The 27,699-nt window shown below is 33.8% G+C and overlaps 4 protein-coding genes and 2 non-coding genes across 6 annotated transcripts; 4 read left to right on the top strand and 2 right to left on the bottom strand.

Annotated features, from left to right (window-relative positions):
* Window positions 1-1,207: 1,207 nt before the first annotated feature.
* LOC111800924 lies at window positions 1,208-3,108 on the top strand. Its single transcript, XM_023684844.1, has 4 exons — window positions 1,208-1,241; window positions 1,549-1,819; window positions 1,904-2,026; window positions 2,867-3,108. The coding sequence occupies exons 2-4, from the start codon at window positions 1,603-1,605 to the stop codon at window positions 2,986-2,988; spliced, it is 462 nt and encodes a 153-aa protein (XP_023540612.1). The 5' UTR covers window positions 1,208-1,241; window positions 1,549-1,602; the 3' UTR covers window positions 2,989-3,108.
* Window positions 3,109-3,651: 543 nt separating this feature from the next.
* TRNAM-CAU lies at window positions 3,652-3,736 on the top strand. The gene is given in 2 exon segments: window positions 3,652-3,689; window positions 3,701-3,736. It is a non-coding gene; the product is annotated as a tRNA-Met (tRNA).
* Window positions 3,737-3,812: 76 nt separating this feature from the next.
* TRNAM-CAU lies at window positions 3,813-3,897 on the top strand. The gene is given in 2 exon segments: window positions 3,813-3,850; window positions 3,862-3,897. It is a non-coding gene; the product is annotated as a tRNA-Met (tRNA).
* Window positions 3,898-5,667: 1,770 nt separating this feature from the next.
* On the top strand, window positions 5,668-15,561 carry LOC111800066 (glutathione reductase, cytosolic-like). The gene is made up of 19 exons (XM_023683648.1): window positions 5,668-5,835; window positions 6,369-6,533; window positions 6,748-6,812; window positions 6,924-6,993; window positions 7,310-7,381; window positions 8,179-8,382; window positions 9,333-9,406; window positions 9,484-9,567; window positions 9,921-10,097; window positions 10,483-10,540; window positions 10,998-11,071; window positions 11,149-11,183; window positions 11,881-11,966; window positions 13,268-13,375; window positions 13,472-13,536; window positions 14,125-14,238; window positions 14,889-14,988; window positions 15,073-15,126; window positions 15,286-15,561. The coding sequence occupies exons 2-19, from the start codon at window positions 6,393-6,395 to the stop codon at window positions 15,379-15,381; spliced, it is 1,677 nt and encodes a 558-aa protein (XP_023539416.1). The 5' UTR covers window positions 5,668-5,835; window positions 6,369-6,392; the 3' UTR covers window positions 15,382-15,561.
* Window positions 15,562-17,371: 1,810 nt separating this feature from the next.
* Window positions 17,372-21,605, bottom strand: LOC111799730 (protein disulfide isomerase pTAC5, chloroplastic). The gene is made up of 6 exons (XM_023683182.1): window positions 20,899-21,605; window positions 20,328-20,423; window positions 19,864-19,998; window positions 18,373-18,619; window positions 17,703-17,740; window positions 17,372-17,607 (listed from the first exon to the last, which is right to left on the bottom strand). The coding sequence occupies exons 1-6, from the start codon at window positions 21,526-21,528 to the stop codon at window positions 17,512-17,514; spliced, it is 1,242 nt and encodes a 413-aa protein (XP_023538950.1). The 5' UTR covers window positions 21,529-21,605; the 3' UTR covers window positions 17,372-17,511.
* A 1,437-nt stretch (window positions 21,606-23,042) lies between these two features.
* On the bottom strand, window positions 23,043-27,490 carry LOC111801150. Its single transcript, XM_023685142.1, has 11 exons — window positions 27,299-27,490; window positions 27,082-27,165; window positions 26,313-26,408; window positions 26,134-26,209; window positions 25,942-26,037; window positions 25,616-25,689; window positions 25,422-25,529; window positions 25,197-25,334; window positions 24,784-24,889; window positions 24,327-24,532; window positions 23,043-23,453 (listed from the first exon to the last, which is right to left on the bottom strand). Exons 1-11 carry the CDS (start codon window positions 27,356-27,358, stop codon window positions 23,385-23,387), a joined length of 1,113 nt encoding a protein of 370 aa, XP_023540910.1. The 5' UTR covers window positions 27,359-27,490; the 3' UTR covers window positions 23,043-23,384.
* Window positions 27,491-27,699: the final 209 nt, after the last annotated feature.

Genomic DNA, 27,699 nt, shown 5'->3' on the forward strand with positions numbered 1-27,699 from the left:
TATTTTTTTTTTAATTTTTAGAATGTTTAAAAAAAGAATAATAAATAAAAAAAATTATTGGCGAAAATAAAGTATTTATAAGTTAAAATTTTAAATATATAAAAGGAAGAAAAAGGGTCCAATAAAACTACAAGTTTTTATTTAAAAAAAAACATAATTCAACAACTACAATATTTAAATAAAATGTTAGATTAAATATCTAATCATAGTTAAAAAAAAATGATTAATGGATTAATAAATTCCAATTTTGTGTTTTAATAAATTAATGGATTAATAAATTCCAATTTTGTGTTTTTTTGAGGCAAAATTCAAAATTTTATCTAATATTTTATGAATTAAAAAAAAAAATGCAACCCAAAATTAAAATTTTAAAAATTTATTTGATACAAAATTAACCATAAATATATATATATATAATCGGCTTCAAACGACTTAGTCTTATTTTTATTTTATTTTTTAAAATTAAGCTTATAAATATTATATTCATACATATCGGATTTTGTACTATGTTTTCAAAATCTAACCTAATTTTAAAAAAATAAAATAATTTTTTTAAAAATTTAGAAATGGATTATAAATTCAAATGTTTTCTTAAAAAAATTGATAAAGATTTGTTTTTTTATTTGTAAGAATTAAAACGTATAAATAATACTTCAAGTTTTTATTTTTAAAATTAAAAAATTGCTTTTATTTTTTTCAAAATTGATTAAGAGTTAAAATGCATTGAAAAAAAAAATATGAAAATTATTAAAAGAAATATAATAAAGTAAGAATAATTATTAAAAAAAAAAAACAGTATAAATAGTTATATATAATTTAAACGAATTACAATGTTTTCGAAAACGGTGCTTTCAAAATTCGTGGCGGGAAAAGACTACATATACGAAAGAGGGAGAGGGAATTTTAAAATCCGTCCTCCTAAAATTTTCCGACATTCCAAGTTCGAGCAAATGAACAACGAGCGTCCTCCGATTAGGGTTTTCGGCCAGCGTTCAATTTCATCTTCTTTCCGCTCCTGTTCTTCAAATCCGTAATCTATCGGTCATGATTCCTATTTTTCTCTCTCGACTTTATGTGCTTATTAATTTGTTGTACGTTTTTAATTTATGGATTGAAACAGTTTCAAGAGTTCGAATGAAGTTTCCGAAAGCAAATCTACATTCTTCTCGAGCGTAAACAGCGAGAGCCTTAAGGAGCTAGCAAAACTGCCGGAATCTTTCGTACCACAGAGGACGGTGAAGGTAACGAGTTTTGCCTCAGTTTTTTCTCTGTCTGCCTGTCAATTGGAGTTTTAGATTGCGTTTATTTAGGTCTGATTTTTCGATCGGACGTAGAAAATTGAAATGAGAAGATGATCGATGAAATTCAATGGTGATTTTAACTTCGGTGACGATTTGGTTTCTTCTTCTTTATTTTTATACGGCTTTAAAAAACTATTTATTGATGAATCTTTAATTTCATGTGAATTATGCGAAATACTGAGAGGAAAAAGGGGGAAATGAAATTTAGAGTGTTAGGAAAGCCATTGATTCCGTTCTTTATACACAGGGGAAGTCCACGCCCTTCTCCTCACTGCAGGGTCCAAGGGATGCAAATAGCTCCATGAATAAACCGATTGGAATTCATTATGAGACGGATTCCCAGACAGAATCAGCTATTTCAAAGGTGCTTTTTGAAGAGTTCAAGCGTTCTGAACCAAACCAAAGTGAAAGCTCAGTTTTAAGCGGTGCTAGTGAAGCAGATATCTTCAGTACAGATGATATGCTAGAATCGAGGAAAAGAAAGATGTTAAGTGAAGGCTTTGCTTCCACTACCCCATGTAATTGGCTTACTCTCGTATGCTATGAAGATTTTGTGTTTGAATAGCTGATGATACTTGAACTTTGTTAACTTTTACCATCAGGTGAGAGCCAAGCGAGGAAGAAGAATGTGGTAGTTCTTGGAGGCGACCCAAAACCCGAGAAAAAGAGAAGGGAGGCGGTTCATGATATCAGAAACAAAAAACCAAAACCTCTCTACAATCACTGTAAGTATTTGCCATCTTCTAAATACGCTTTTGTTTCTCATATGAATTGCCTCCTTCTCCCTTTGCTCGGATTTTAAACTGTGATGTCCATATTGGTTGGGGAGGAGAACAAACCACTATTTATAAGGGTGTGGAAACTTTCCCCTAGCTGGCGCGTTTTAAAGCCTTGAGTGAAAACCCAAAGAGGACAATATCTGCTAGCAGTAGACTTGAGCCGTTACAGATGGTATAAGAGTCATACACCGGACGGTGTGTCAGCCTTCTCGCTGTTCCTCAAAGGGGGTAGACACGAGGCGGTGTGCCAGTAAGGACGCCGGCCCCAAAGGGGTGGATTTGGGGGCGGTCCCACATCAATGGGAGGAAGGAAAGAGTGCCAGCGAGGACGCTTGTCTTGAAGGGGGTGGATTGTGATGTCCCTCGAGGGAAAGCCCGAAAAAGAAACCCCAAAGAGAACAATATTTGCTAGCGGTAGCTATGTATTCTAAACTTAGGTTTAGATCAGTAATATATTTAAATTTTTTAAAACTAATTTGATTTATATGATTAAATTTATGTTTAATTTAATCCTGTATTTTGAGAAAGGTTAAAATAAAAAATTCAAAAACTTATTAGAATCCATTAAATACCATTTAAAAGATTTACCATCAAATAGATAGAAATTTTAAAATTTAAGAATTTATCGAACCAAATAAGGTTGGAGGTTAAAAAATAGTTTTTTAAAGGTAAAAGTTTAAAGAATAAAAGTACATATTTACAGTTATATATGGTAACTTCTTCGGTTTAAACTGTTTTATTAACCTTGTGATTCATGGTAACTTCTTGATTTCGGCAACTGAGCAGACGCAAGTGGCGGTGGGTGGTGGGACTGCGACATGGAAGGTGTTGATAGCGAAGAGGTTGGGCTTGGTGAAGTATGGGAAGGAGTTGGGTCTACTACGCTTGGAGGAATAGAATGGCATTGAGTTTCTTGGCGCTTCATCCTCTTCACACTGTAAATATTCTCTTTTCTCTAGACTTTTTTTTGTCATTTTGCTTCTAATCATTGTCTTAGATTGTTTGACAATTGAGTTCTCTATAAAATTTTCTTCTAAAACTGTTTTGTTGATTTGTGTTAGATCACATAGGTAGGTTGAATTTATTATCATCATTTTGTTGATTTGTTATAATTGATATATTAGATAGAATTTATAAAATTAAAAAAGAAAAAAAATTGATTTTGTATTCGATGAGAAGCATATAAATTGAATGTATGATATATTTTAACTAATTAAGACATACACGTTCAACTGAGAAATTGTTAATTGATAGTTTTGTATAATTAATTAACATACACGTTGGACTAAGATATTGGATATTTGAATCTTTTGATTGTCACATTTTAATGAATAGAATTTAAAAACATATATATTTTCATGCCTGACAAATTGAGTTTGAAATTTAAAAGGAAATAATATATATTATCTAAGAAAAAAGTCATATTCTAAATTTTAATTATATGAAGATCAAATTAAAACTTTTTAAACGATAGAGTTTAAATAATTAAAAAAAGTACCAAATAACTAAATTTATCGTACCACGTCATGTTCTAATTATTTAAGTAAAAATAAAGTTGCTTGTCCCATCAAGGGGTGGTGGCGCAGTTGGCTAGCGCGTAGGTCTCATAGCTTAAGAGTTATCCTGAGGTCGAGAGTTCGAGCCTCTCTCACCCCAAACACCTTTTTTTCTTTTCCCGTTTTGCGTTCTCCTTCAATAGACTTTATTGGGCTTCTACAAGTTGTCCCATCAAGGGGTGGTGGCGCAGTTGGCTAGCGCGTAGGTCTCATAGCTAAAGAGTTATCCTGAGGTCGAGAGTTCGAGCCTCTCTCACCCCAATCACCTTTCTTTTTTTCTTTTTCCGTTTTGCGTTCTCCTTCAATAGAGTCCAGTGGGCTTCTACAAGGCCCACATATTGATGGGCCATTATACTCAAGGCCCTTGATACTTGCAGCTGCTGATTGCAAACACTTGCCTTTTTTTTTCTTTTTTTTTAATATACATGTAATTCTATTTAATAATTAGGCTTTATGAATGGAAGAGATTCAATCCTCACTCATTTTATTAATAAATAAAAAATTATTATAATATTTTTGTGCATACTAAAACATTTCATTCCGTTCGGGTTAAGTTGAACTATAAGTGGTCGCTTAAAAAAATATTTATACTCGACATCAATCTCGAGATTGAAAAATGGGACAAAATAAAGAAGTAGTTGAAAACGCTATAAAGAGTTTGAACATAAGAAGGAGCGTAATAAAAATAGATTCCAAATTAAGAAGGAAAACAAACACATAGAATGATGGAATCTTTCAATAGCCAAAGAGAGCAAAAAAATGAGTGTAATGGGACCATTTCATTAAATTCATACCTTATTCAACACGTAAGTAATTGAAACTCGATCTAAAGTATATGCTTTTTACTTAAATATAATTGTGTTTTATTCTTGAAATTGAAGATTTGGTTTCTTAATCAATAAGTAATTGAAGCTCGATTTTACTATAACGAGTATGTGTTTTTTTGTTGGATGATAAAAGTCCCACGTCGACTATTTTAAGGGAATCATCATGGGTTTATAATCAAGGAATACTATCTCTATTGGTACGAGGTATTTTGGGGAAAGCCAAAGCAAAGCCATGAGAGCTTTATGCTCAAAGTGGACAATATCATACCACCCTCGAGAGTCGTGTTCATTTAACATGGTATCAGAGTCATGCCCTAAACTTAGTCGTGTCATGGTAAATCCTCAAATGTCGAACAAATGACTTAAAAAAAAAAGGAGTCGAGTCTCCTCGAAGGCATAGTAAAAAATGACTAAGACTAAAGAAAAAAAAACAGGAGTCGAGTCTCGATTAAGGGGAGACGTACTTTGTTCGAGGGGGGTGTTGGATGATGAAAGTCTCACATCGACTAATTTAGGGAATGATTATGAATTTATAATTCAAGAAATACTATCTCCATTGATCTGAAGCTTTTTGGAAAGTCAAAAGCAAAGCCACGATAACTTAGGCTCAAAATAGACATAACTTCATAAGCACCCGTAACTTTTGTGTATAAAGGTATAAATATTTAGATTTGGGTGAAAATTTAATTACCTTGCTGTAATTTTTAGATTTTGGTCATGGATTTTTTAAAATAACCTATAGAGTAAATATTAAATTTATAGAATTATAGAACTTTTGTGTATAAAGGTAAAAATATTTAGATTTGGGTGAAAATTTTGGGTGAAAATTTAATTACCTTGCTGTAATTTTTAGATTTTGGTAAAGGATTCTTTAAAATAACCTATAGAGTAAATATTAAATTTATAGAATTATAGATATTTAATTATTGTATAGATATATGAAGTAAAATTAAAAATTCCGAATATTATAAAGCAAAAAGAATTAAAATTTAAAATTAAAGCTAAAAATTTACAGAGTATTTATTAGTATTTTTAAAAATAAAATTAAATAGAAAAATAGATTTGAGGGGAAAAAAAGTTGGAAAAAGTGATGCGGACAAAATTACTGGGTTTACGGCGCCAGTAAGCGACGGTTAAAACGGCGACACGTCATCATCCGATGGATATAAAATAACTGGAACGAAGATGCCGGGTAGCCGCACGGCATTTGGCAGATTTTTTTCTCTTCGCGGTCTCCATCGTTCTCACTGAGTCACAGCTCGGTACATATAAATACAGCCAATCATCGCTCGGCTTTCGAGCCGTCGTTTTCTCCTTTCTTCTCTGTTGAAGCCCTAGAGTTTCTCCTCTTGCAGCCATCAACTTCATCGAGGTAGATTCTGTTGCTATTTTCTGTTTCTTTGCTAAGAAAATGATGGAAGTGGAAGTGGAAAATGATAGAAATATATGTCCCTGGAGGTTTTGGTTGCCTGCTTATTTGTTTTAACTTGAGAAGTGAATGCTTGGTGATTTTTGTTTTTTTGTTTGATTTTCTTTTAATACCGAAGGTTTTATGGTCAGTGTCAGAGATCTTGGTTGTTGAGGCATGGAGTTTGAATGTTTGATGCGTTGATTGACTGTTCTTGTGTGTTAGTAGCGTTTGGATGAGCTAAGATTCGTGAATTTCTTTGGTTCTTCTATTTTTATATGTACTCGCCAGGTTGACTGTTGATTTTTCTTATGTACTTCTGATTAGTGGCGACGGCGGATTAGGAATTTTAATTTGACTTTTGTTTCTCTAATAACAAATCGTTAGTTCTTCATTTGAAGGCATATCGTTTGCGAGTTCCTTGCGTCTAAATGCATTCAGCTCTATCGTTTGATTGTTTGTTGTTTGTCTATTTGGTGAATTTCTGTTTACCGCAGTTTTAGCTCGAATATTCATCAGCTATGTCGAGGAAGATGCTCATAGATGGGGAACTGAGCCATCCGGCTGAAGCGGAGGAACGCTACGACTTCGATTTATTTGTTATTGGAGCAGGAAGTGGTGGTGTTCGTGCTAGTAGATTTTCAGCTAGTCATGGAGCGAAGGTTTCATATATCGGCTTAAATAGATTTTGATGGTTGAATTATTTTATTTTTCATATGTATATCGATGATTTATTTCTAGCTATCTGTACAGCTTTTAGCATTGATGTTGTTAAGCCTATGTTTTTTTCTGTCAACTGTTATTCTCATCTGGTATTTTCTTCAAAGAATCGGTTGCTTAACATTTTGCTTATTACATTTGAAAATATGTTTGAAGGTTGGCATCTGTGAGCTTCCATTCGATCCAATCAGCTCAGAAGTAATTGGAGGAATTGGCGGAACGTAAGTTGTCCTTCAAAGCTCTCAATTATTATTTTTAATTGTTTTTACAAATTTAATGTAGAGGTTACTGAACATTCTTTATCATATTTTATCTCTTATTCTGGAATTCAGGTGTGTTATTCGTGGTTGTGTTCCCAAAAAGATTCTGATGTATGGGGCAACTTTTGGTCCTGAGCTTCAGGTTAGTAGAATGTAATGTCTATAACTTTTATTTTTACGAGAATGCAACAGAGTTCATTAGTTTTCGTTAAGCAGCAATATTGGTATATTTTCACTTTGGAACACCTTCCCCCCAACCGTGAAGCACCGGTGGTTTTAACTTGAATTTGACCGTTAGTCCTCAGCCTCCAGCATGCATGCTAGCTTTAGTATTTCTTAGAGTGAGATATGATTGTAGGCTGCATTTAAAGAGTCATTTTGAAGTTATTAGTAATCTTGTTCTGTGGACATGAATATTGTGAAAAAAGTTCTGTATTTATCCTGTGTTGTTTGTGTAGGATGCTCGAAGTTATGGTTGGGATGTGCATGAGAAAGTGGATTTTGATTGGAAGAAGCTTTTGAAAAAGAAGGTGTGTTTCTTGCACTTTAATGTTTTGCATGTTACCTCTGATCAATTTCAGAACTAACTTTATAGAGCTTGATTTTTCTGTGAAGTACATAATTCATTTTGATTAGATTTCTTGGGTATAAGTATATAAAAAGTTGGGCTGTAGCTAGTTGTAAGAGATTCTCCGAAGGTTGCAATAATAACTCTGCTGGTAATTGTGTGTCACACTGTTAGGGCAAGGAATGCTGTAAATCTGCTCTAATACAGTGAGACTAAATTATATTTGCAATAAACTCTCTAAGTTATTTCCATGATTTAAGCGAAAATTACCAATAGTGCAGTCTGATGCGAAGAGGGGCAGTGGTCCTCCCCAGTTCAAGGAAAGTAATTATAGCTCCTGATTTGTTTCTTCTGTCACCTACCTGCCTGTAGTTTTTACCCAATTCAGTATGTCTCTTTTTGGAATTTTCCTTTTTGAAACCTATTGGTTGGTGAATAGAAGAAAGTGGTTAATCCTAACGTGCAAAACTAGGAGTTGGAGTTGTGCATTTGATCTTCGTATTTCGTAAGATGTTTTGAGAATGTAGCATTTAATCCAAATTGTCAAATTCAATGTTGGAAAGTCAAATTTAGTTGTTTTAGTACACTTCTCAGATATGACCAATTTATCATTTCTTCTGGCACCATTTTTGTTATCCATAGTAATACTTCCAGGAATTAGCGAAGAATTGTCATTATGTCCTTAATTTTGTTTTATTTGATATCAGATTTTCTTGTCTAATATTGAGGCATATACTTTTGTTATCTTTTGAATTGTAGACAGATGAGATAGTACGATTAAATGGAATTTACAAGCGTTTACTGACTAAGTCGGGAGTAAAAATGTATGAAGGAGAGGGAAAGATTGTTGGTCCACATGAAGTTGAGGTGACACAACTTGATGGTACCAAAATAGGCTATTCAGCAAAGCACATTCTGATTGCGACTGGCAGTAGAGCTGTCATTCCTGATATTCCTGGGAAGGTAGCATTCTTCTTCTTCTTCTTCTTTTTCCTTCTTTCTTCCTTTAATCTGTGCCAACATTTTTTTTTCTTAAAAAAAACAATATTTTCACTATAAGAAGTGTTAATTCCTAGGAGAACTGAAATTCTGTATGTTTTTTATTTTATTTTATTTTTCACATATTTTATATTGGCCTTACTGCTTTCTATTTGAAATCACAGAGGAATTGTGTTCTGATTGGGCTTTGATTCGTTCCAAGCTTCCTCGTATTCTCATGTACATTACATACTAAAAGTCTCGAGGGTGTTGAGAAGTTGCATGGTCATGTTGATCATAAGTTAGAAAGTTGGGCACATAAACAGTGATTTAAAGTTCTGAAGAATTGAATTCAGTAAAGTGCTCGGGATTTTGTTGGACATTACTATATTCACATGATTGTGGTTCTAGGTTATGAAGTGCGCTTTCAGTGTACCCAGGTGTTCATAAACATGGAATCGTAATGCTAATTGAAAACGTTTGTGCTACTTTTGATAGTCTTCTTGCTGAACTTTGTCTTGAAATCATAATATGACTTGAAGTTCTCAAAAGCTCCCCGTAAGAAAATGGCTCAGCTCAATATGGATGCTGAATAACGTTGTGCTATCAATTGAGGAGCTTTGAGTATGGATATACAATTCAATTTATTCCTTTTCTTTGTCATTGATTCTTCATGATTAGCTTCATCTTTTGTAACTAAAATTTTCCGGATGTAGTTTTGTGGACTTAAACCATCGTGTGAACATTTTATTTTCATGAATGATGGTTGTCTTTGCTTTAGCATGTCAAATTTGTAAGGACTTGATGCACTTCTTTTGTCTGGTACATTTTCTTTGGCTTACTTTTGGAAAACGTTTGGTTCATCTAATGCAATTCTAAAGGCCCAATCTTTACTTTTATTATTCTCCTCTTACTGTATGTTTGCAAATTTCTAGGAGTTGGGGATAACATCTGATGAGGCTTTGAGTTTGGAGGAGTTGCCTAAGCGTGTTGTGGTGCTTGGAGGAGGGTGCGTTCTCTCTATTTTATTGGCACATCTGCTTCGGGCTTCATGATTGAGGATCATAAGTCTTTTTCTGTTATTAGGTACATTGCTGTTGAATTTGCTTCAATCTGGAATGGTATGGGTGCTAAGGTTGAACTATGTTTCAGAAGGGAACTTCCACTGGGGTATAATATCTTATCCTATGCTCTTTTATCCTTTCAATGATTTTCGAAGGATCAAACTGCCTGATACTGGATACAGATTATAGAAACTGTATGATGCGGTGCTATAGTTGCTAATATCTTCTGCAACTCTAATAGCCACTGACCCTTTACTCTTCTGGACCATTTGTTAACGAAGACATCAAATCACGGGTCCAAAAAAATAAAATAAAAATAATAATAACAGAAAAGAAAAAAGATAAAAAAATATGACCCAGTGTGTATGCATCCTGATATTATCGGTTGCTATGTGCTGGTGTTTTTATTATGTTATACTACTGGTCTTGGATGTTATAACTAAAAACGTTATTTTTCAGAGGTTTTGATGATGAAATGAGAGCAGTGGTTGCAAGGAATCTGGAAGGCAGAGGAATTAATATGCACCCAAGAACAAATTTGACAGAAGTATTTTCCATGATTTTCCCTCTTTTAACCTATTTCAAATGTTTCCATTGTATGTATTTAAACATTTTGATAATACCGGNCTTTAATCTGTGCCAACATTTTTTTTTCTTAAAAAAAACAATATTTTCACTATAAGAAGTGTTAATTCCTAGGAGAACTGAAATTCTGTATGTTTTTTATTTTATTTTATTTTTCACATATTTTATATTGGCCTTACTGCTTTCTATTTGAAATCACAGAGGAATTGTGTTCTGATTGGGCTTTGATTCGTTCCAAGCTTCCTCGTATTCTCATGTACATTACATACTAAAAGTCTCGAGGGTGTTGAGAAGTTGCATGGTCATGTTGATCATAAGTTAGAAAGTTGGGCACATAAACAGTGATTTAAAGTTCTGAAGAATTGAATTCAGTAAAGTGCTCGGGATTTTGTTGGACATTACTATATTCACATGATTGTGGTTCTAGGTTATGAAGTGCGCTTTCAGTGTACCCAGGTGTTCATAAACATGGAATCGTAATGCTAATTGAAAACGTTTGTGCTACTTTTGATAGTCTTCTTGCTGAACTTTGTCTTGAAATCATAATATGACTTGAAGTTCTCAAAAGCTCCCCGTAAGAAAATGGCTCAGCTCAATATGGATGCTGAATAACGTTGTGCTATCAATTGAGGAGCTTTGAGTATGGATATACAATTCAATTTATTCCTTTTCTTTGTCATTGATTCTTCATGATTAGCTTCATCTTTTGTAACTAAAATTTTCCGGATGTAGTTTTGTGGACTTAAACCATCGTGTGAACATTTTATTTTCATGAATGATGGTTGTCTTTGCTTTAGCATGTCAAATTTGTAAGGACTTGATGCACTTCTTTTGTCTGGTACATTTTCTTTGGCTTACTTTTGGAAAACGTTTGGTTCATCTAATGCAATTCTAAAGGCCCAATCTTTACTTTTATTATTCTCCTCTTACTGTATGTTTGCAAATTTCTAGGAGTTGGGGATAACATCTGATGAGGCTTTGAGTTTGGAGGAGTTGCCTAAGCGTGTTGTGGTGCTTGGAGGAGGGTGCGTTCTCTCTATTTTATTGGCACATCTGCTTCGGGCTTCATGATTGAGGATCATAAGTCTTTTTCTGTTATTAGGTACATTGCTGTTGAATTTGCTTCAATCTGGAATGGTATGGGTGCTAAGGTTGAACTATGTTTCAGAAGGGAACTTCCACTGGGGTATAATATCTTATCCTATGCTCTTTTATCCTTTCAATGATTTTCGAAGGATCAAACTGCCTGATACTGGATACAGATTATAGAAACTGTATGATGCGGTGCTATAGTTGCTAATATCTTCTGCAACTCTAATAGCCACTGACCCTTTACTCTTCTGGACCATTTGTTAACGAAGACATCAAATCACGGGTCCAAAAAAATAAAATAAAAATAATAATAACAGAAAAGAAAAAAGATAAAAAAATATGACCCAGTNAAAGGAATGTTGTACAGATAAATGTGTTTGAGAAATGATACTTGTTTTGACAATTATGGGTGTGATCTAGTGGTAAAATGGTCGAGTTGTGAGCCCAAGAAGCTTTAAGGTTGTAGTTTCCCGCCATATTGGTTTCCTATTGAATATCATATCATTTTACCCAGCACCAAATGTTGCACAATTAAAAAATTTTACTTTTTTAGTTTACAATTTGACTTACTTCATCTGCGTGAATATCTAAACTCAAATAGTCCCCAAGTTTGTTGTATGGAAATTTAGGACGAGGTTAATAGGATCAATTTTAATTTCTGGTTGTATACTGAGGATTTAATGTTTAGTTGTTCTCTCAAGTATTTCATTATTTTTTGCACAATAAGTTGATAAGTGACAAGTTTGTGTTACAGGTCGTGCTCCTAATTCAAAAAGATTAAATTTGAAAGCAGTTGGTGTCGAAGTTGATGAACATGGTGCTGTGAAGGTGATTATCTATCTTGACTTTTNCTTGTTAGTTTTTTTTGTTGGCTCGTTTTGTTTTTGTTTTTCGTTTTTAGTATCATACTTACGATTTCTTTCTTTTGTTCATTCTCAATGGAAGTTGGGATTTTCATCTAAAAGAAAATGCTCATTGTTTTCCGATTTCTTTCAAAAAGATTACATCTGTTTCACGTTTTCTTCTAATAGTCACTTTTAAAGATTGTAATGTGTTTGTTTTGCTCTGAACTCTTTGTGTGGGGCAGCTAAGCTTTCATTTATAGGCTGTCGGTCACCTTCGTTTCCCTAGAAATATTTTGTGGAACGAGTGCTGCTACAAGGCGTGAAAAGTAGTAATTATGGAAAAAAGAAAAGCTGCAATATGAGTTGTGACATTTATATCTGCTAATATGGTGTCAAGCTCATCATTAATTTGTGCAGATAGAGGCTTTGAGTGGTAAATAATTGGAACTAGTTACTTTCACCCGACCAAAAGCACCATTGGTCATTTTTTATGGATTTAACAATAGAAAGTTTATTGCGTGTGAGATCCCATGTCGGTTAGGAAGAGCAAAACATTCTTTATAAAGTTGTGGAAACCTCTCCTTAGCAGACACATTTTAAAATCTTGAGGAGAAGTCTGGAAGGGAAAGGCCAAAGATGACAATATCTGTTAGCGGTGGACTTGGGCTGTTACAAATGGTATCAGAGCCAAATATTGGGCCATGTGCCAACGAGGAGTCTAAGCCCGCCCCGAAGGAGGGTGGACACGAGGCGATGTGCCAGCAAGGACGCTGGGTCCCGAAGAGGGATGGATTGGGGGTCCCATATCAATTGGAGAAGGAAACGAGTGCCAGCGAGGACGCTGAGTCTCGAAGGAGGGTGGGACTCTAAGATCGGTTGGGGAGAAGAACGAAACATTCTTTGTAAGGGTGTAGAAACCTCTCCCTAATATACGCATTTTAAAACCTTGTGGAGAAGCCCGAAAGGAAGAGTCCAAAGAAGACAATATCTGTTAGGAGTGGACTTAAACATCTGTTACATAGTCGTATTTGAGGAATTGAAACACATTTCACGAGTGCATTGTGTGAAGTGCATTGAGGTCCGGATTTGAGTAGATGGTTTTACAGGATGTGTAGCATATAAGTAGAAAACTTAGGGACCAATTTCCTTTTTAACAATAAAATCAATATATACACACACATTATAATCTTGGCTAGACATTATGCATTATGCATTGAGAAAACCATGTTAAGGAATTTGTGTGTCCTGTTTCAATCGTTTTTAGAGGAAATGCTTCCTTGTCAGGTGGATGATTATTCACGCACGAGTGTACCTAGTATATGGGCTGTTGGAGATGTTACTAACCGAATGAATCTTACGCCCGTGGCTTTAATGGAGGGATCATTCTTTGCAGTATGTATTCTATTACATTCTTTCCAACATTAATCTATTAACAACTCTTTGCCATATTATTCATATTCATATATTTCTTTTTCTATTTATTTGCAGAACACTGTTTTTGGCGGTGAACCTACCAAACCAGATTACAATCATGTGCCCTATGCTGTATTCTGGTAACAAATTGCTCTCTTTTAGAAGCACCCATTTATTAGAAAGGCAATAGTTTAAAGTGTGTTTAGTATAGATTAATAAGTGATTTGAGGATGATCAAAAGTTATTTTAAGAAATAAATTGCTTCAAAGAATTGGATTAATTTAAAAACCTGTTATGAAGAAACACGACCAATAAATTATCTAAAAATGACGCTAAAATGATTAGCTAGAAATCCTCAAGATATGTACTTCAAATTTAAGCTTAATGAGTGATTTTAGGATGATCGAGAGTGTTTAAACTAGAAGGTACTCTTAACAAAATATATATATATATATATATATATAATCTGTTCGTACTAGAAAAATTCACTAGAATGGTTGTAAATGTTAGACGAACACGACTCTGTACAATAGTATGATATTGTCCACTTTGAGCATAAGCTCTAATGGCTTTGTTTTGGGCTTCTCCAAAAGGCCTCAAACCAATGGAGAAAGTATTCTTTGTTTATAAACCCATGATCATTCCCTAAATTAGCGGATGCGTGACTTTCATCATCCAACAGTAAGTACATCATTTGTTTATTATTATTTATTCTGCTCGGTTTGCAGCATACCACCTCTCTCTGTTGTGGGCCTAAGTGAAGAAGAAGCTATACAAAGAGAAAAGGGTGATATTCTGGTGTTCACTTCTTCCTTCAATCCAATGAAGAATACAATCTCTGGGTACGTACAACTAATTCACTTCAAAACTTCATTAATATTATGGTGATTATGGACTGGAGAGGAGAACCTTCATTTTGACCTATTTTTTCATCTCAATATATAAAATGTGGGCCTAAATTTGTTAGGTTTCCAATGTAATTTCTCACCAGGAACACTAGATTACAAGAATGACCTCCAAAACATTAATCCAAATCCAGTTTGATAGCCCGTTTTGTTTTTTATTTTCTGGTTTTAAAAAATTATATTTGTGTTTTCATATTTTTTAGGTCAACTTTTCACCTTTTTCTTAAAACCGTGTTCTAAACCCTTTTTTCTCTTTAAATAAAATTTTAAAAACTATTTTTTAAAGTTTTCAAAATTTCACTTATTTTTTAAAAAACATTTGGAAGGAAGTAGTGTATATTTATTTTTTAAAAAACATTTGGAAGGAAGTAGTGTATATAAGCTTGATTTTAAAAATTAAACTTTTTATTTATTTATATATATATTTATAGAAAATTTTCATTTGGGAATTGGCATTTTGGTTTACTCAAAACCATTATTGGAACCAGAGTGGTTTTTTTTTTTTTTTTTTTTTTTTTTTTTTTTTTTTTNGCAGCCTCAATTTGTACTCATATACGCGCATTTGCAATTCTGATTATGTTATATAGACGACAAGAGAAGACAGTGATGAAACTAGTGGTTGATGCTGACACCCAAAAGGTCCTTGGCGCATCCATGTGCGGACCAGATGCTCCCGAAATTATGCAGGTACATTTTTTAATTACTTAATTAATTATTCGTAATTAAAATTGAATTTGATTTACAACATTTATATGATTTGGTTCATTTCAGGGAATTGCTGTCGCTCTAAAATGTGGAGCAACCAAGCAACAGTTTGACAGCACTGTAAGTTTCATCCATCACCTATGCCTTTTGTAGGATAATTAATACATGAATTAAATAAGTGAATAATAAATAAGTACCAATTATGCCTCATAAGACTCGAAACAGTTTGAAAAGTGATTTAAAAAACTCAATGGCCTTTGGGATGGTTACTTGGAACAGGTGGGAATACACCCATCTGCAGCAGAGGAGTTTGTGACGATGCGAACTGTAACCAGGCGAGTTGAAGCGAGTGGCAAATTGAAGACAAATCTGTAATCCTACTCCCCACACATATATTTGTATTTTTTATTATTTATTTTATATTGTTGTTTCGGTGTCATTGAGTTTCTCTTGATTGTGGGTAATCATCCTCCATGTGGGCCCAGGGACATACTTTTCTACTGATTTGTTATTGTGCATTCGGTTGTGATGATTTTCGCATCTTTTATTTTTTCCCAGTAAGATTGGTTTGGGGATTTTTATTTTATATTTTATAAAAAGGGTGTTTTTAATTAATAGATTTTGCAATTTAGCGAAAATTTTAACGAATTTGACCCTTTCATACCCATTTGGTTTTGTTTGTGGATTTGATTTTGATTTATGCAAAAGGCTAATAATTTTAGACTTTTGGTTTGAATTCTGAAAACAAAAAAAAAGCTGTAGTTTTTAAGACATTATTTTTGTTTGAGANCCTTTGGTTTTGTTTGTGGATTTGATTTTGATTTATGCAAAAGGCTAATAATTTTAGACTTTCGGTTTGAATTCTGAAAACAAAAAAAAGCTGTAGTTTTTAAGACATTATTTTTGTTTGAGAATTCAAATATTTGTTTAGAGAAGAAAAATAAAACTTAGTACAGAAAATTGATGAAAAGACGAGGAATTTTTAAAATCTAAAAATCAAATAGTCATCAAATAAAATGAATGAAAAAGATTCTGCTCATTTTAAATCATCATTAATCAAAAAATTTGACTCNAATCTGTAATCCTACTCCCCACACATATATTTGTATTTTTTATTATTTATTTTATATTGTTGTTTCGGTGTCATTGAGTTTCTCTTGATTGTGGGTAATCATCCTCCATGTGGGCCCAGGGACATACTTTTCTACTGATTTGTTATTGTGCATACGGTTGTGATGATTTTCGTATCCTTTATTGATTGGTTTGGGGATTTTTATTTTATATTTTATAAAAAGGGTGTTTTTAATTAATAGATTTTGCAATTTAGCGAAAATTTTAACGAATTTGACCCTTTCATACCCATTTGGTTTTGTTTGTGGATTTGATTTTGATTTATGCAAAAGGCTAATAATTTTAGACTTTTGGTTTGAATTCTGAAAACAAAAAAAAAGCTGTAGTTTTTAAGACATTATTTTTGTTTGAGAATTCAAATATTTGTTTAGAGAAGAAAAATAAAACTTAGTACAGAAAATTGATGAAAAGACGAGGAATTTTTAAAATCTAAAAATCAAATAGTCATCAAATAAAATGAATGAAAAAGATTCTGCTCATTTTAAATCATCATTAATCAAAAAATTTGACTCCTCTTTAAAATTTAATGCTAAAATATTTAGCTACTAGACAAATGATAGACAACATGATCCATAGTGAAAATAACTACAAAGATGTTTGAGTATAAATTTTTGACTAAATTGGAATGTGAATCAAAGAATATATATATAAATAAAAGATTTGAATTTCTAATTTAATCTTCTAATTAGAAAGAGGTAAAAAAAATGAAGACAACCTCAACAATAAAAAATAATTCTCAGAAAGTTTGGATATATATATATAAATATAAGATTTGAATTTCTAATGTAATCTTCTAATTTCCAAAGAGGTAAAAGAAAAATGAAGAAACCTTAACAATAAAAAATAATTCTCAGAAATTTTAGCATTTGGTGTTTAGTTTTTTTTAATGTAAACATTTAATTCAATCACTTTTGACACAAGTCTTCAAAGTACGACCAAAAGAAGGGGGAAAAAGGAGACCAATATTTCTAAACAAATCAGTTCATGCAATCACTATTTCTAATATTGTTCATTTAGGATGGACAGACGGGAAAAGGATGGGCAACTTAGCATTATAACTTCACCAAAAACTTCTAGTATTTACGTACCGGACGAATTTAAGACCAACTATTTATTAATCTTTAATTAAATTATCTAATGGCCCAACGTAAGCAAAGGATCCGGATCCCAATATTTGCGCTAACCTATATATATATATATATATATATCATATTCTACTTTTAAAACCCACATATCTGCCCAAACAGAAGCATCATCTTATTTTTAGCGTCTATGAATTAGTAATATATATAACAAAATTGAATGGGGATCTTGATAAGTGAAGAATTAAATTAACAGCGCCATTATTTACAATGGACGAGTGAAAAGTCATACCTATTTCACAGTCTTCCCTTCGCATGCGTCGCATATTGTATAACCAATGCCTTCGCAGTATGGACATTTTGCTCCTTCATCCACCCACTCCAGAAACTGCATAATTCAATCCATTCTTCTGAGTTACCACCACTTCTAAACTAAACTGAAGGCAATAAAGATCGGTGCATTAGTGGGGTGGGTGGCTTTACCTGTGGTTCAACATTTGGCTCACCAGATCCATCGCATTCTGAGAAACCAACACCGGTTATATATCGAGTAGTGTAGAGCAGAGATATCGATCACTTAACAAATATATTTATTTAAGAAGAGAGGTAGAATATGGGGATTTGAATCCTCCAACTTCAGAGAAAGATTTAGATGTCAATTATCATCGAACTATAGAATGACTTGACAAATATTTTCGAAAATGTGGGGANCACTTCAACGAAAGATGCAGATGTCAATTATCATCAAACTATAGAATGACTTGACAAATATTTTCGAAAATGTGGGGAATAAAATTTCAAAAGCATCACGTCCCAAATGCACGTAAAAGTAAAAAAGTTAGAAAGTTAAAAATGATATTTTAGAGAATCATTCATAAAAAAAATAAAAATAAAACAACATGATTTGTTTATAAGAGAATTATTACAAGTTTTTTTTTTTTTTTTTCCTTCAAATAATGATTGTAACATTTGGTTATACTTATAAAATATTTTCAACATTTTAATTTTAAAATCGAAGTGATTTTTGGACATGACATGACAATTTCCAAAATCACTCCAAACCCACCCTTAGTTTTGAAGTCTGTTTAGAGCTGAAGGATACAATTGGGATATAGATATTATTGAATTAAGATAAAGATAGGATACGATGTACCTGAGCATAACAGACGACCCTCCCCACGACAAGTCAGACACTTGGTAGATGTGAAATTGGTTTTGCCATCAGAAGCTTTTCCATTTGAACTAAGAAGTCGTGCGGGGTCTTCCCATCGGTTCTCTCCTAAGAGAAAAACTCGCTGTTGGGACACATCAAAACTCGCACTGCCTTCTTTTACTACTGTCCTCTCAATCTCTGATATTTCAGTTATTGAGTTAACAACAGCAGCTACATTATCACCTTCCTGAAAGAGGGGAAGAAACATGTGAGTTAATTAAAAATTACAAAAAAGAAAAAGAAAAAAAATTAAAGATAATTGTCTAATAATTATTTACTTGAATAAGTTTAGTAAAATGGTTAGTTTTTGTCAAGGAGATTTATTAGTAGTTACTAAAGAAAATTTAGAAAATTTAGAAAATTTAGAAAATTTGTTAATGTCTGCACTATAAATACTCATGAGCTAGTTACCCAACAACAAAGAGAACAAAAAAGTATTAAGGGTTAAGGATATTAAGTGATTAAGATTCCTCTATCCAAAAGATTTCTCCCTCTTGTTTTTTCTGATTCAACTGTTTATTTCGACATATTTCGAACGTGGGTTACCTCCAACGTAGCAACACTTTTTAACCATATTATTTGAAAGGTAGAAGTAGAAGAGCAAAGTGCAAATAGTATTCAGTGCTAGGCAAACGGTAATCCTACAATTGGCAACATTTAGAAGACAAAATGACAAAAAAAAATGGCATACAAGTTTACTGAAAGCATAACTAACAAAAAGCAATACGCACAAGATGATTAACACAAATTTTATGAGAGAATGATACTTAAAAACGTTGCAACTTTTGTTCAAGCTGACAGCCATTTGCTTGTGCAAGACGAGATCAGTTTACTCGATGGAATTCTAGAAGAGTGGGATGAGAAAAATTTGTTAATACCAATGGAGCATGCAATGGTTAGGAATCACGACCGTCTTCAACAATATGATATTGTCCATTTTGAGCATAAGCTCTCACGGTTTTATTTTTGGTTTCTCTAAAAGGCCTCATACCATTGGAGATAGTAATCCTTGCTTATAAATCCATGATCATCTTCTAAATTAGCTAACGCTTCCCAACAATCCTCAATAGCAATCACCCTCTATGACACACATAAACTCGCACGACCTTACTGTAATAGGATCTGTTCTCTATAAGTTGTACAGCCATGTCCTAGAGTTCTAAAGATACAGACAGAAACTCGCATGTGAACATCGTGGACATACTAATAAAAAAAGTTGTTAAGGTTCCTAAGCAACACATTGATTACTTCAGGAAATAGGTAAAAATCTTGACTGTGCGCTCTCGAGTATCAAATATATTCTTCATCTAAAGCATACAAGATAGTTGCCATAAAGTAAATGCACAGAAATCACCAAATATTTCAATTCAAGGAAGGCTATCATACACACACCAAATACAGATTCATGAAATAAAAAGTTTTCAAACATACTTTTTGATCTGTAGGAATGTTCCCTTTTTCATCTGTTTTGGCATCTGATCCAACGCTCTCAGTTACTTTCTCCCCGTATAAAATCTCAAGGAGTTCTGCAGTCATTATCCCATCTTCATGGAAACCTGAGGTGGCCTATCAAATAAAAGAGTATGAGTTCGAAGCAAAGATTAAAATATTGATGTCGATATCGATATCGAAATAACAATTTTAAGGACACGCTTAAATTAATAATCGAAGTTTTTTCACTTTTTAAATAAGTTATAAATCTTTAATGTCTATATTCATATTTAATTTGTGCAAAATATTAGAGATATTGATCAGTCGTTAATGTTGAACTCTCTAATTTACATTTGTATCACACATCGATAGATGTTTCAAATTGAAAGAATGTGTACTGAATCCGTATAGATGCCATAGAATGAGTGAAGAATGATAAACTAATGTCAATGCCAGTAACTTACTTGCCAAGTCTTAACGGCACGCTCAGTTCCACCGGAGAAACTTGAAAACTCCATGTCTTCTTCGCCAGAGTAAAATCCTAGCCTCAGCAATGCTTCCTGACATTTTAGTACAATGATCTTCATACTAAAATTAAAATGAAAGCATCTTAACTACCTAAAATCAGGAAGACAATACTCGCATTTCGGAAAAAAAAAAAAAGGAAAAAGAAAAGAAAAGTGCACGAGATAGAGACTCAATTAGACTAGATTTCAAAAAAAAACAAACAAATTCCTCAACATCAATCACAGAGTCGAATCGACTATATTCACGGGCCTATTTATCACATATAATAATATTCATGTTTTTTTTTTTTTTCCAGCTTCAATCTATATTATCTTTTTTTTTTTTAATCTTAAAATTAATCTAAAATGCACAGCGTTCATAAGCAGATTGATCTGCCACAATGCTTGCATTTGGTTAAGAAATTCGATCCAATTATATGGAAGCACAAAATCATAGGAACAAAAGCAGCACGAAACTTAAAACTCGCCTTCTAATATTTGATAGAAGAAATGCGTATGACGAGCAGACCTGCATCGCAAGAACTTCCGCTCCTTCCGAACCAATTCTCAAGGACTTTCTCTCATTCTTCACCTCTTTCTCTGCTTTAATCTCATCGGAAAACCTAACAACTTCTTCAACAATTGCCTTATTCTCTATCACTTCTTCAACGATTGTTTTCTTCTCTATCTCCACGTCCTCTTCACGAGTGCTCTCATCCAACAATATGCGACTCACCGACGCTCCGCTCTCGGCAATCAGATTCTTCTCCTTCAACACCTGTAACAAGCCGGCGATATTCGCAATAGTCTCCGACGCCGAAACCGTCCCTCCTTGCATAGAATGTTGACGTTCTAACACCTTAATTTGAAGCTTAAGCTCGGCAATTTCCTGCAAAAGCGACTCGCGTTCTCTGGTCCAACGCTGCTCTTCGCGAATCCACCGTTCCTCTTCGCGAAGCCATCGCTGCTCCTCACGAATCCATCGAATCTCCTCGCGTTCATTGCTAGCGGGATTCAGAGAACGACAGATGAAGGAATTGGCAAAAGAACGAGATGAGAGCTTGGGAGATGAAAAAATTGAGAGAGAAACGGGGAAGAGGCGGTGAGGTGTGAGGTGAAGAGAAGGATTGAGGAGAGGAAGAGTAATGGAGGAAGACATTGAAATGCAGCAGAGAAATTGAGGAGAGCGTGGAAGAGAGGGGAGAAATGGAGGAACGAAGAAGGAATGGAAGTGACTGTAAGAAGATATTTTTCCGATGAGCAAATCCCAGACTGCGCATTTTAAACCACACGTTTTGCGTGAAGCAACTGGCGGGAAATCCCGACTCAGCCGAGCCGAGCCATAGCCTCATAACTATAGCCATCTTTTTTTATTCATTTATTTATTAAAAATCATTTTAGTCCCTTTGATTTAAATAAAGTATTAATTATTATTATTTTGTATTAAAAAAATCACTTTTATTTAAAATATTTTTTTAATCTATATAATATTTAAACTTTTAACCTAACTATTTAGTCATTTATATTTTCAAAATTTTCAAATTATAATATATAATAATTTAGTCTATATAGTTTAAATTTTGTAATGATTTAATCATTATCATATGTAAATCAATAAAGTATTGTCGACTTTATAAAATACAAGAAATCATTTTTGTCGAGAAACCGTGAGTCAAAGAGTTGAAACAATTCTTTAACGAAGCTTTGATGAACCTCAAATTATAAGCAATTAGTTTAGAGCTCGTTAGATGTTGAACATAAAAAGAAGAATAGTGGCTTCTCCTGCTAAGGAGACCTTTTTGTGTTTTTTGTTACAGCGACACAAAATCATGAAGAAACGGGAATAAGTAATAAAGAGGGTGACGTGTTGTAACAATCCAAGTCTACCGCAAGCAAATATTGTCCGCTTTGGCATGTTACGTATTGTCGTCAGCCCAAACATTTTTAATACGCGTCTACTAGGGAAAAATTTTCATACACTTACAAGGAAGAATGTGGGATCTCACAATCCACCCCTTGCAGGCCTACCATTCTTGCTAACACACCTTTCGATATTTGGCTCTAATACCATTTGTAATAACCCAAGCCCCCCACTAGTAAATATTTTCTACTTTGCCCCATTACGTATCGCCATCAGCCTCACGGTTTTAAAACACATCTGCTAGGAGGAAGAGGTTTACACACTCTTACAATGAATGTTTCGTTTCACCCTCCAACCAATGTGGGATCTAACACACCTCTTAAGAATTTTCATAATAGAACGACAAAATTTACACACCTCTTAAGAGTAAATATATAATAAACAACTATGTACCAAATTCACGACTCCCAACTAAACAATTCTATACTTCAAATACAGATTAAATAACTCCTCGAATTAAACGACTCCAAGTTAAATAACTCTAGACTAAACGGCTCGAGTCTCCAAGCGTCTCCTAAATGATTATCTATCAAACAAACAATGCCTTAAATTTTAACATACATTTTCTAATCTAAGACAAACCAAGAGACCATTGCTTCCTTCGTCCTTAGCATGATTCAGATCATATTACATAAACACAATCTTATGAGCATAAACAGAATAAAGAAGTGCAGTAGATAAATGATTCTAATAATGGAATTATTTTGGACCTTGGAAAACTCATATTCAACAAAAATAAAATACAACAAAGCTAAATAATCTTCATCACCACTTCTCACAATCTACCAAATCACTAACGAGAAGCGTTTTGACCTCGGTGATCGGTGAACTTTGATAATATACATAAACGAATCTCGTTTCAAAAATAACTTTATTGTACAACAACCCATCTTGTTATCCATTCAATATATAGCTATCAATAACTTGTAGAAAGCATACCATACCATTGCTACCATTAATAATAAGGTTTTCTACATCAAAATGTAGACAAGAACGTTGCTGAAAGGGCACTTACACAAATCTCATGGCGAAAATGCTTCAATGGTGGACAATGACCATGTCGAGCATCCATCAGTTGGCGGTTTCGTTCGATCTTAGTCCAATTTGACGTTAGAATAGAGGAGGGTGTCCCTTGTCAGTGGCATCCTTAGAAGGCAGCATGACTGCACAGTCGAAGAACAAGGGTCAGCAAAAATTGAAAAGGTTGAAAATATTTCAATCTCACCCAATTTAGCCATGAAAGCAAAATGTACCAACCATCAATAGTAATGTACTCAATTTTTATGAACAGGATACAACAAGAACCCTTTTTTATATAAAAGTTGGCCAATATAAGATTCAGATAATACAACGAAAAACAATGTCAACAATCAAAACGACACTTTCAAACGAGAGCTTGATCATGAAGATGTATGTCTTGTTTGATAACACTATTTAGGCCCGTTTGATAATCGTCTAGTTTTTAAAAATTGAACCTGAACCTATACATACTACTTCCACCTATACCTATAGGTTTCCTGGTTTTGTTACCTACTTTTTATCTATGTTTTCAAAACCGAGCCAAGTTTTGAAAACAAAAAAAAAAAAAAATTAAAAAAAAAGTGTTTTCGTTTTTTAAATTTGGTTAAGAATTCAAATGTTCTCTAAAGAACGATGAAACCTATTGTAGAGAAATTATGAGAAAATAACCTTAGTTTTCAAAGATCAGTTAGGCAACTATGTCTAGTTTCTCACAAATTATTTATAACAGTGTTCATCTTTCTTAAAGAAAATTTTGAAACATTAGCCAAATTCCAAAAACAAGTTTTTAAAAACTAATTCTAAAATTCAGTTTGGAAAACATTTGTAAAAACCAGACGACAAAAAAGGAAACCTATAAGTAGAAGTAATGATTATAAACTTAATTTTCAAAAGGCCACAAAAGTAGTAGTGATTATAAACTTAACTTTCAAAAGGCCAGAAAAAACAAGAACAGTTGTTGAGAAAAAAGAAGAACATAATAGATTCACCAATGTAAGTTTATTTTAAAGACTTACCCCCATAAGAGTAGCAATCAAAAGGATGATTCCTGTGATCCAGGCAAGGGTAGTCCTAACCAATATAACTTCTTGAATACTTGTGTTAACTTTGACGTCTTCCACCAACCAACGTGGAGTCCGCCGAGGCTTAAACATCACATTTAATCCTTTTTCTGCCTTTGGTGATGATGATCCAGAAAAGAAAATGACTCCAACAATTTGACCTACAGGTTAAATTACAGGTATTTATGTAAATACTAAATCATTTGTTCCGAAACCAAAAGAGGTGTCGCCATTGACAATAATACACATATTCATCCAGTCATCATTGAACAAGAATAACATCAAAGTCAATATGTTATATATCAGTTTGCATAAAAACACACTTCTTAACAAAAATGGGTAGCTGAAAGAGACTAGAGATTAATCATGAATAATTGATACACTTCTCAAACAAAAGCAACCAACCACTTACCATCATATGCTTTTTGGAGTAAGTGGAATATCTTGGACAAGGTAACAGTAAATAGTCTCGATCTACGATCAGCATCTCCTTCAGAATCACTTTGATCTTTGAATGCCTGCTAACCCGTTGGAGAATATTGATTAGAATAAATGAAATTAGACGAAAAAAAAAGTGATGGCATTATTGTGGAGAATCAGAACACACAGCCACATTCAACCTATGTTATTTTGATGAACAAATGTATTTTTCAAGAAGATGGCAGAAATAAGGTTCCAGGCATCACCTATAGAAGTACTATTGTATTGTAACACGAGAAACCATAGTACTAATGGCCGCATCAGTGTCTCTATTGATGTTTACAAACGGAAGTTGAGTAATGTTATCCCAAAGAAGAAACATCAAAATCAGGGAAAACAGCGTACCTTGATGCTATTGAACGAGCCGGTGATAAGCTCAGATGGACTTTGCACATTTTGTGACAAATCTTCATGAATGTGTATAGCCCTTTTAATATTGTGAACTAGACATAAAAAACTGCCTACAATTTCTCTGTCCCCTGTCTGCAAGTGAGCATAAAACACCAGTAAACACATGAATAGGAGACGTTTAGAAATAACCGAGTAACATTCTGAAAAGAGGGAGAAAACCTTAGACAGATGAAGATTTATCTGAACAGCATCACTCAAAGGCACAGCCAATTCCCCATTTAAAGTTTTTGATGCATCAGCAGCATAAGATCCACCAATAAAAGAGGCCTAGTCAGATATACAAACAAGCATTGTTAAAAATGAAATGAGTAAAAGTATAGGCATCAAATTATACAATAAATATCATGACTTACAAATTCTCTAATGTCTTCATCTGTATAATCTGACAATGGTTCATTCAAAGGAACAATAGACACTTCATCCTCACCTGCTAATAACTAGCATTAGAAAGAGCGAAAGGTATAACAGCCTAAGCCCACCACTAATAGATATTGTCCCTTTTTCCCCGTTACGTATCACCGTCAGCCTCACGGTTTTAAAACGCGTCTGTTAGAGAGAGGTTTCCATACCCTTATAAGGAATGTTTTGTTCCCCTCTCCATCCGATATGGGATCTCACAAAAGGGCGGCTGAAAATATTTGGAAAAAAAGGCAACAATGACTTTGGAAGGAACAAGTACCAGGAAGTTGGATGTCAGCACTCTCAGAACCTGCATGAACCTTGCTCGTAAGGACATTTCCGGACAAGCCACTTTCGAGGTTTACAAATTCAGGATCTGCAGTTTCAGAAGAAGAATAAAATGTTTAAGACTTTAAAAACAAGCAAGTAAAAATAATGTTTACAATATTATTGTCAAAATTACTGCAGAGACCATATGCTCCTTTAATTTCAAGCATAAAAACTGAACGAGGCCTATCAAGAGGATTTGGCATCAAAATCCCATTCAACTGCAAAAGGGATCATCAATAACATGATTAAAACCTTGCGGCAGCAGAGAGACGTAAAATTTAAAAGGAAAACATCTGCTGAATTAATCAAACAATTAAGAACCTTAGATGAACCAGAAGCTGAAAGTGTTGAAGACGGTGCAAAACCAAGCAAGACCGACACAGCAGCACCAACTTCTGGAAGTGACATCGAACTAAGCTGTGGAAATCAAATATGCAAGCATAGCATGAGAAGCTAAATTATAAACAAAAATACCCCTTAACTTTGTTCTTTGTTTCAAAACTACCATTCAAGCAGAAACCATTAGAATGGTAGACGAAATGCCAACATGTTTGAATGTCGTTCTATAAAACTTAGTCCCGACAAGTATTTTCATCACCAACATGTCGTCCACGTTGTTTTCAATCCAACATTTGAAGGAACGTCTACTCGAAGGATACTTATGATGAAATTTGTATGAAAAGTCGAGGATAATATTGCAACCTTTAACAGCATGGAGGTATTTTTTAAACAAATGGCAAAGTTCATGAAATTTTTTTAAAATCCATTCACAATAGTACATCAATTCTAAACAGAAATGGCCGATACCGCTAAATAGAGAGATGAGCTCCTGAATACCAAAATGAAATAATCCGTATATTACGATGCGAAACATTGAGTGTGTTAACATTCAAGAAAGAACTCAACTCAGTTCTAAAAGCAAGTAGTTCCAGATTCAGTTTCTTCAATCCGCCAGAATTCGCAATACGCAAACACAAACACGGCAAACAATTTCAAAACAATTCAAGCTCACAACTCGAGTCTATTATCAGCTAACCAATAAAACCGATCACGCCGGAGCCAAAAAATAAAACAGAATAAACTAAATTACCTCGACGCCATCATCGGGTGAATGAGATCGAAGATATTGATGCGACGAGCTATCGACGAAAAGCACCGTACCAGTATCCTCGCACTGGATCAAACAAGGAAAAAAAAGTAAAACACGTCAAATTGAAGAATTATCAGATCCCGCGGTTGCTACGTAGAATTAATCTGCGAGTGTTTAGAATCAAACAGAAGCATCGAAATGAAGAGATAGAACGAACCCGGGCGAGAGGGAGGATGATTAACAGAGTGAAGAATATGAATGAATTGCAGAATTCCATCTTGAAGAGAATCTGTGAACCCTGTGGCCTTGGAAGAACGAGATGAATCGGAAATCGCCGAGACGATTTCTACACACCTGAACGACGTGGGTTGCGTCGGGCCGATTTGTGGGCTTTTGATTCTGTCAGTATGTCCTCGAATCAACCATCGAATCAGCCCAAGTTCATCTTGTTTCGTTAAAAATAAATAAATAAATAATAACTCACTTTTTTCCCCTTTCTTTTTAGTTCATCATACAAAGTAATAATTTATATACTTAAAATTCGTAATAATAATACTTTTTTTTATTTAGTTAAAATTATTTAATACTTCAACTAAAAATAAAATAGCAACAATAATT

This window comes from Cucurbita pepo, chromosome LG08, assembly GCF_002806865.2.
Source record: "Cucurbita pepo subsp. pepo cultivar mu-cu-16 chromosome LG08, ASM280686v2, whole genome shotgun sequence".
NCBI lineage: Eukaryota > Viridiplantae > Streptophyta > Magnoliopsida > Cucurbitales > Cucurbitaceae > Cucurbita > Cucurbita pepo.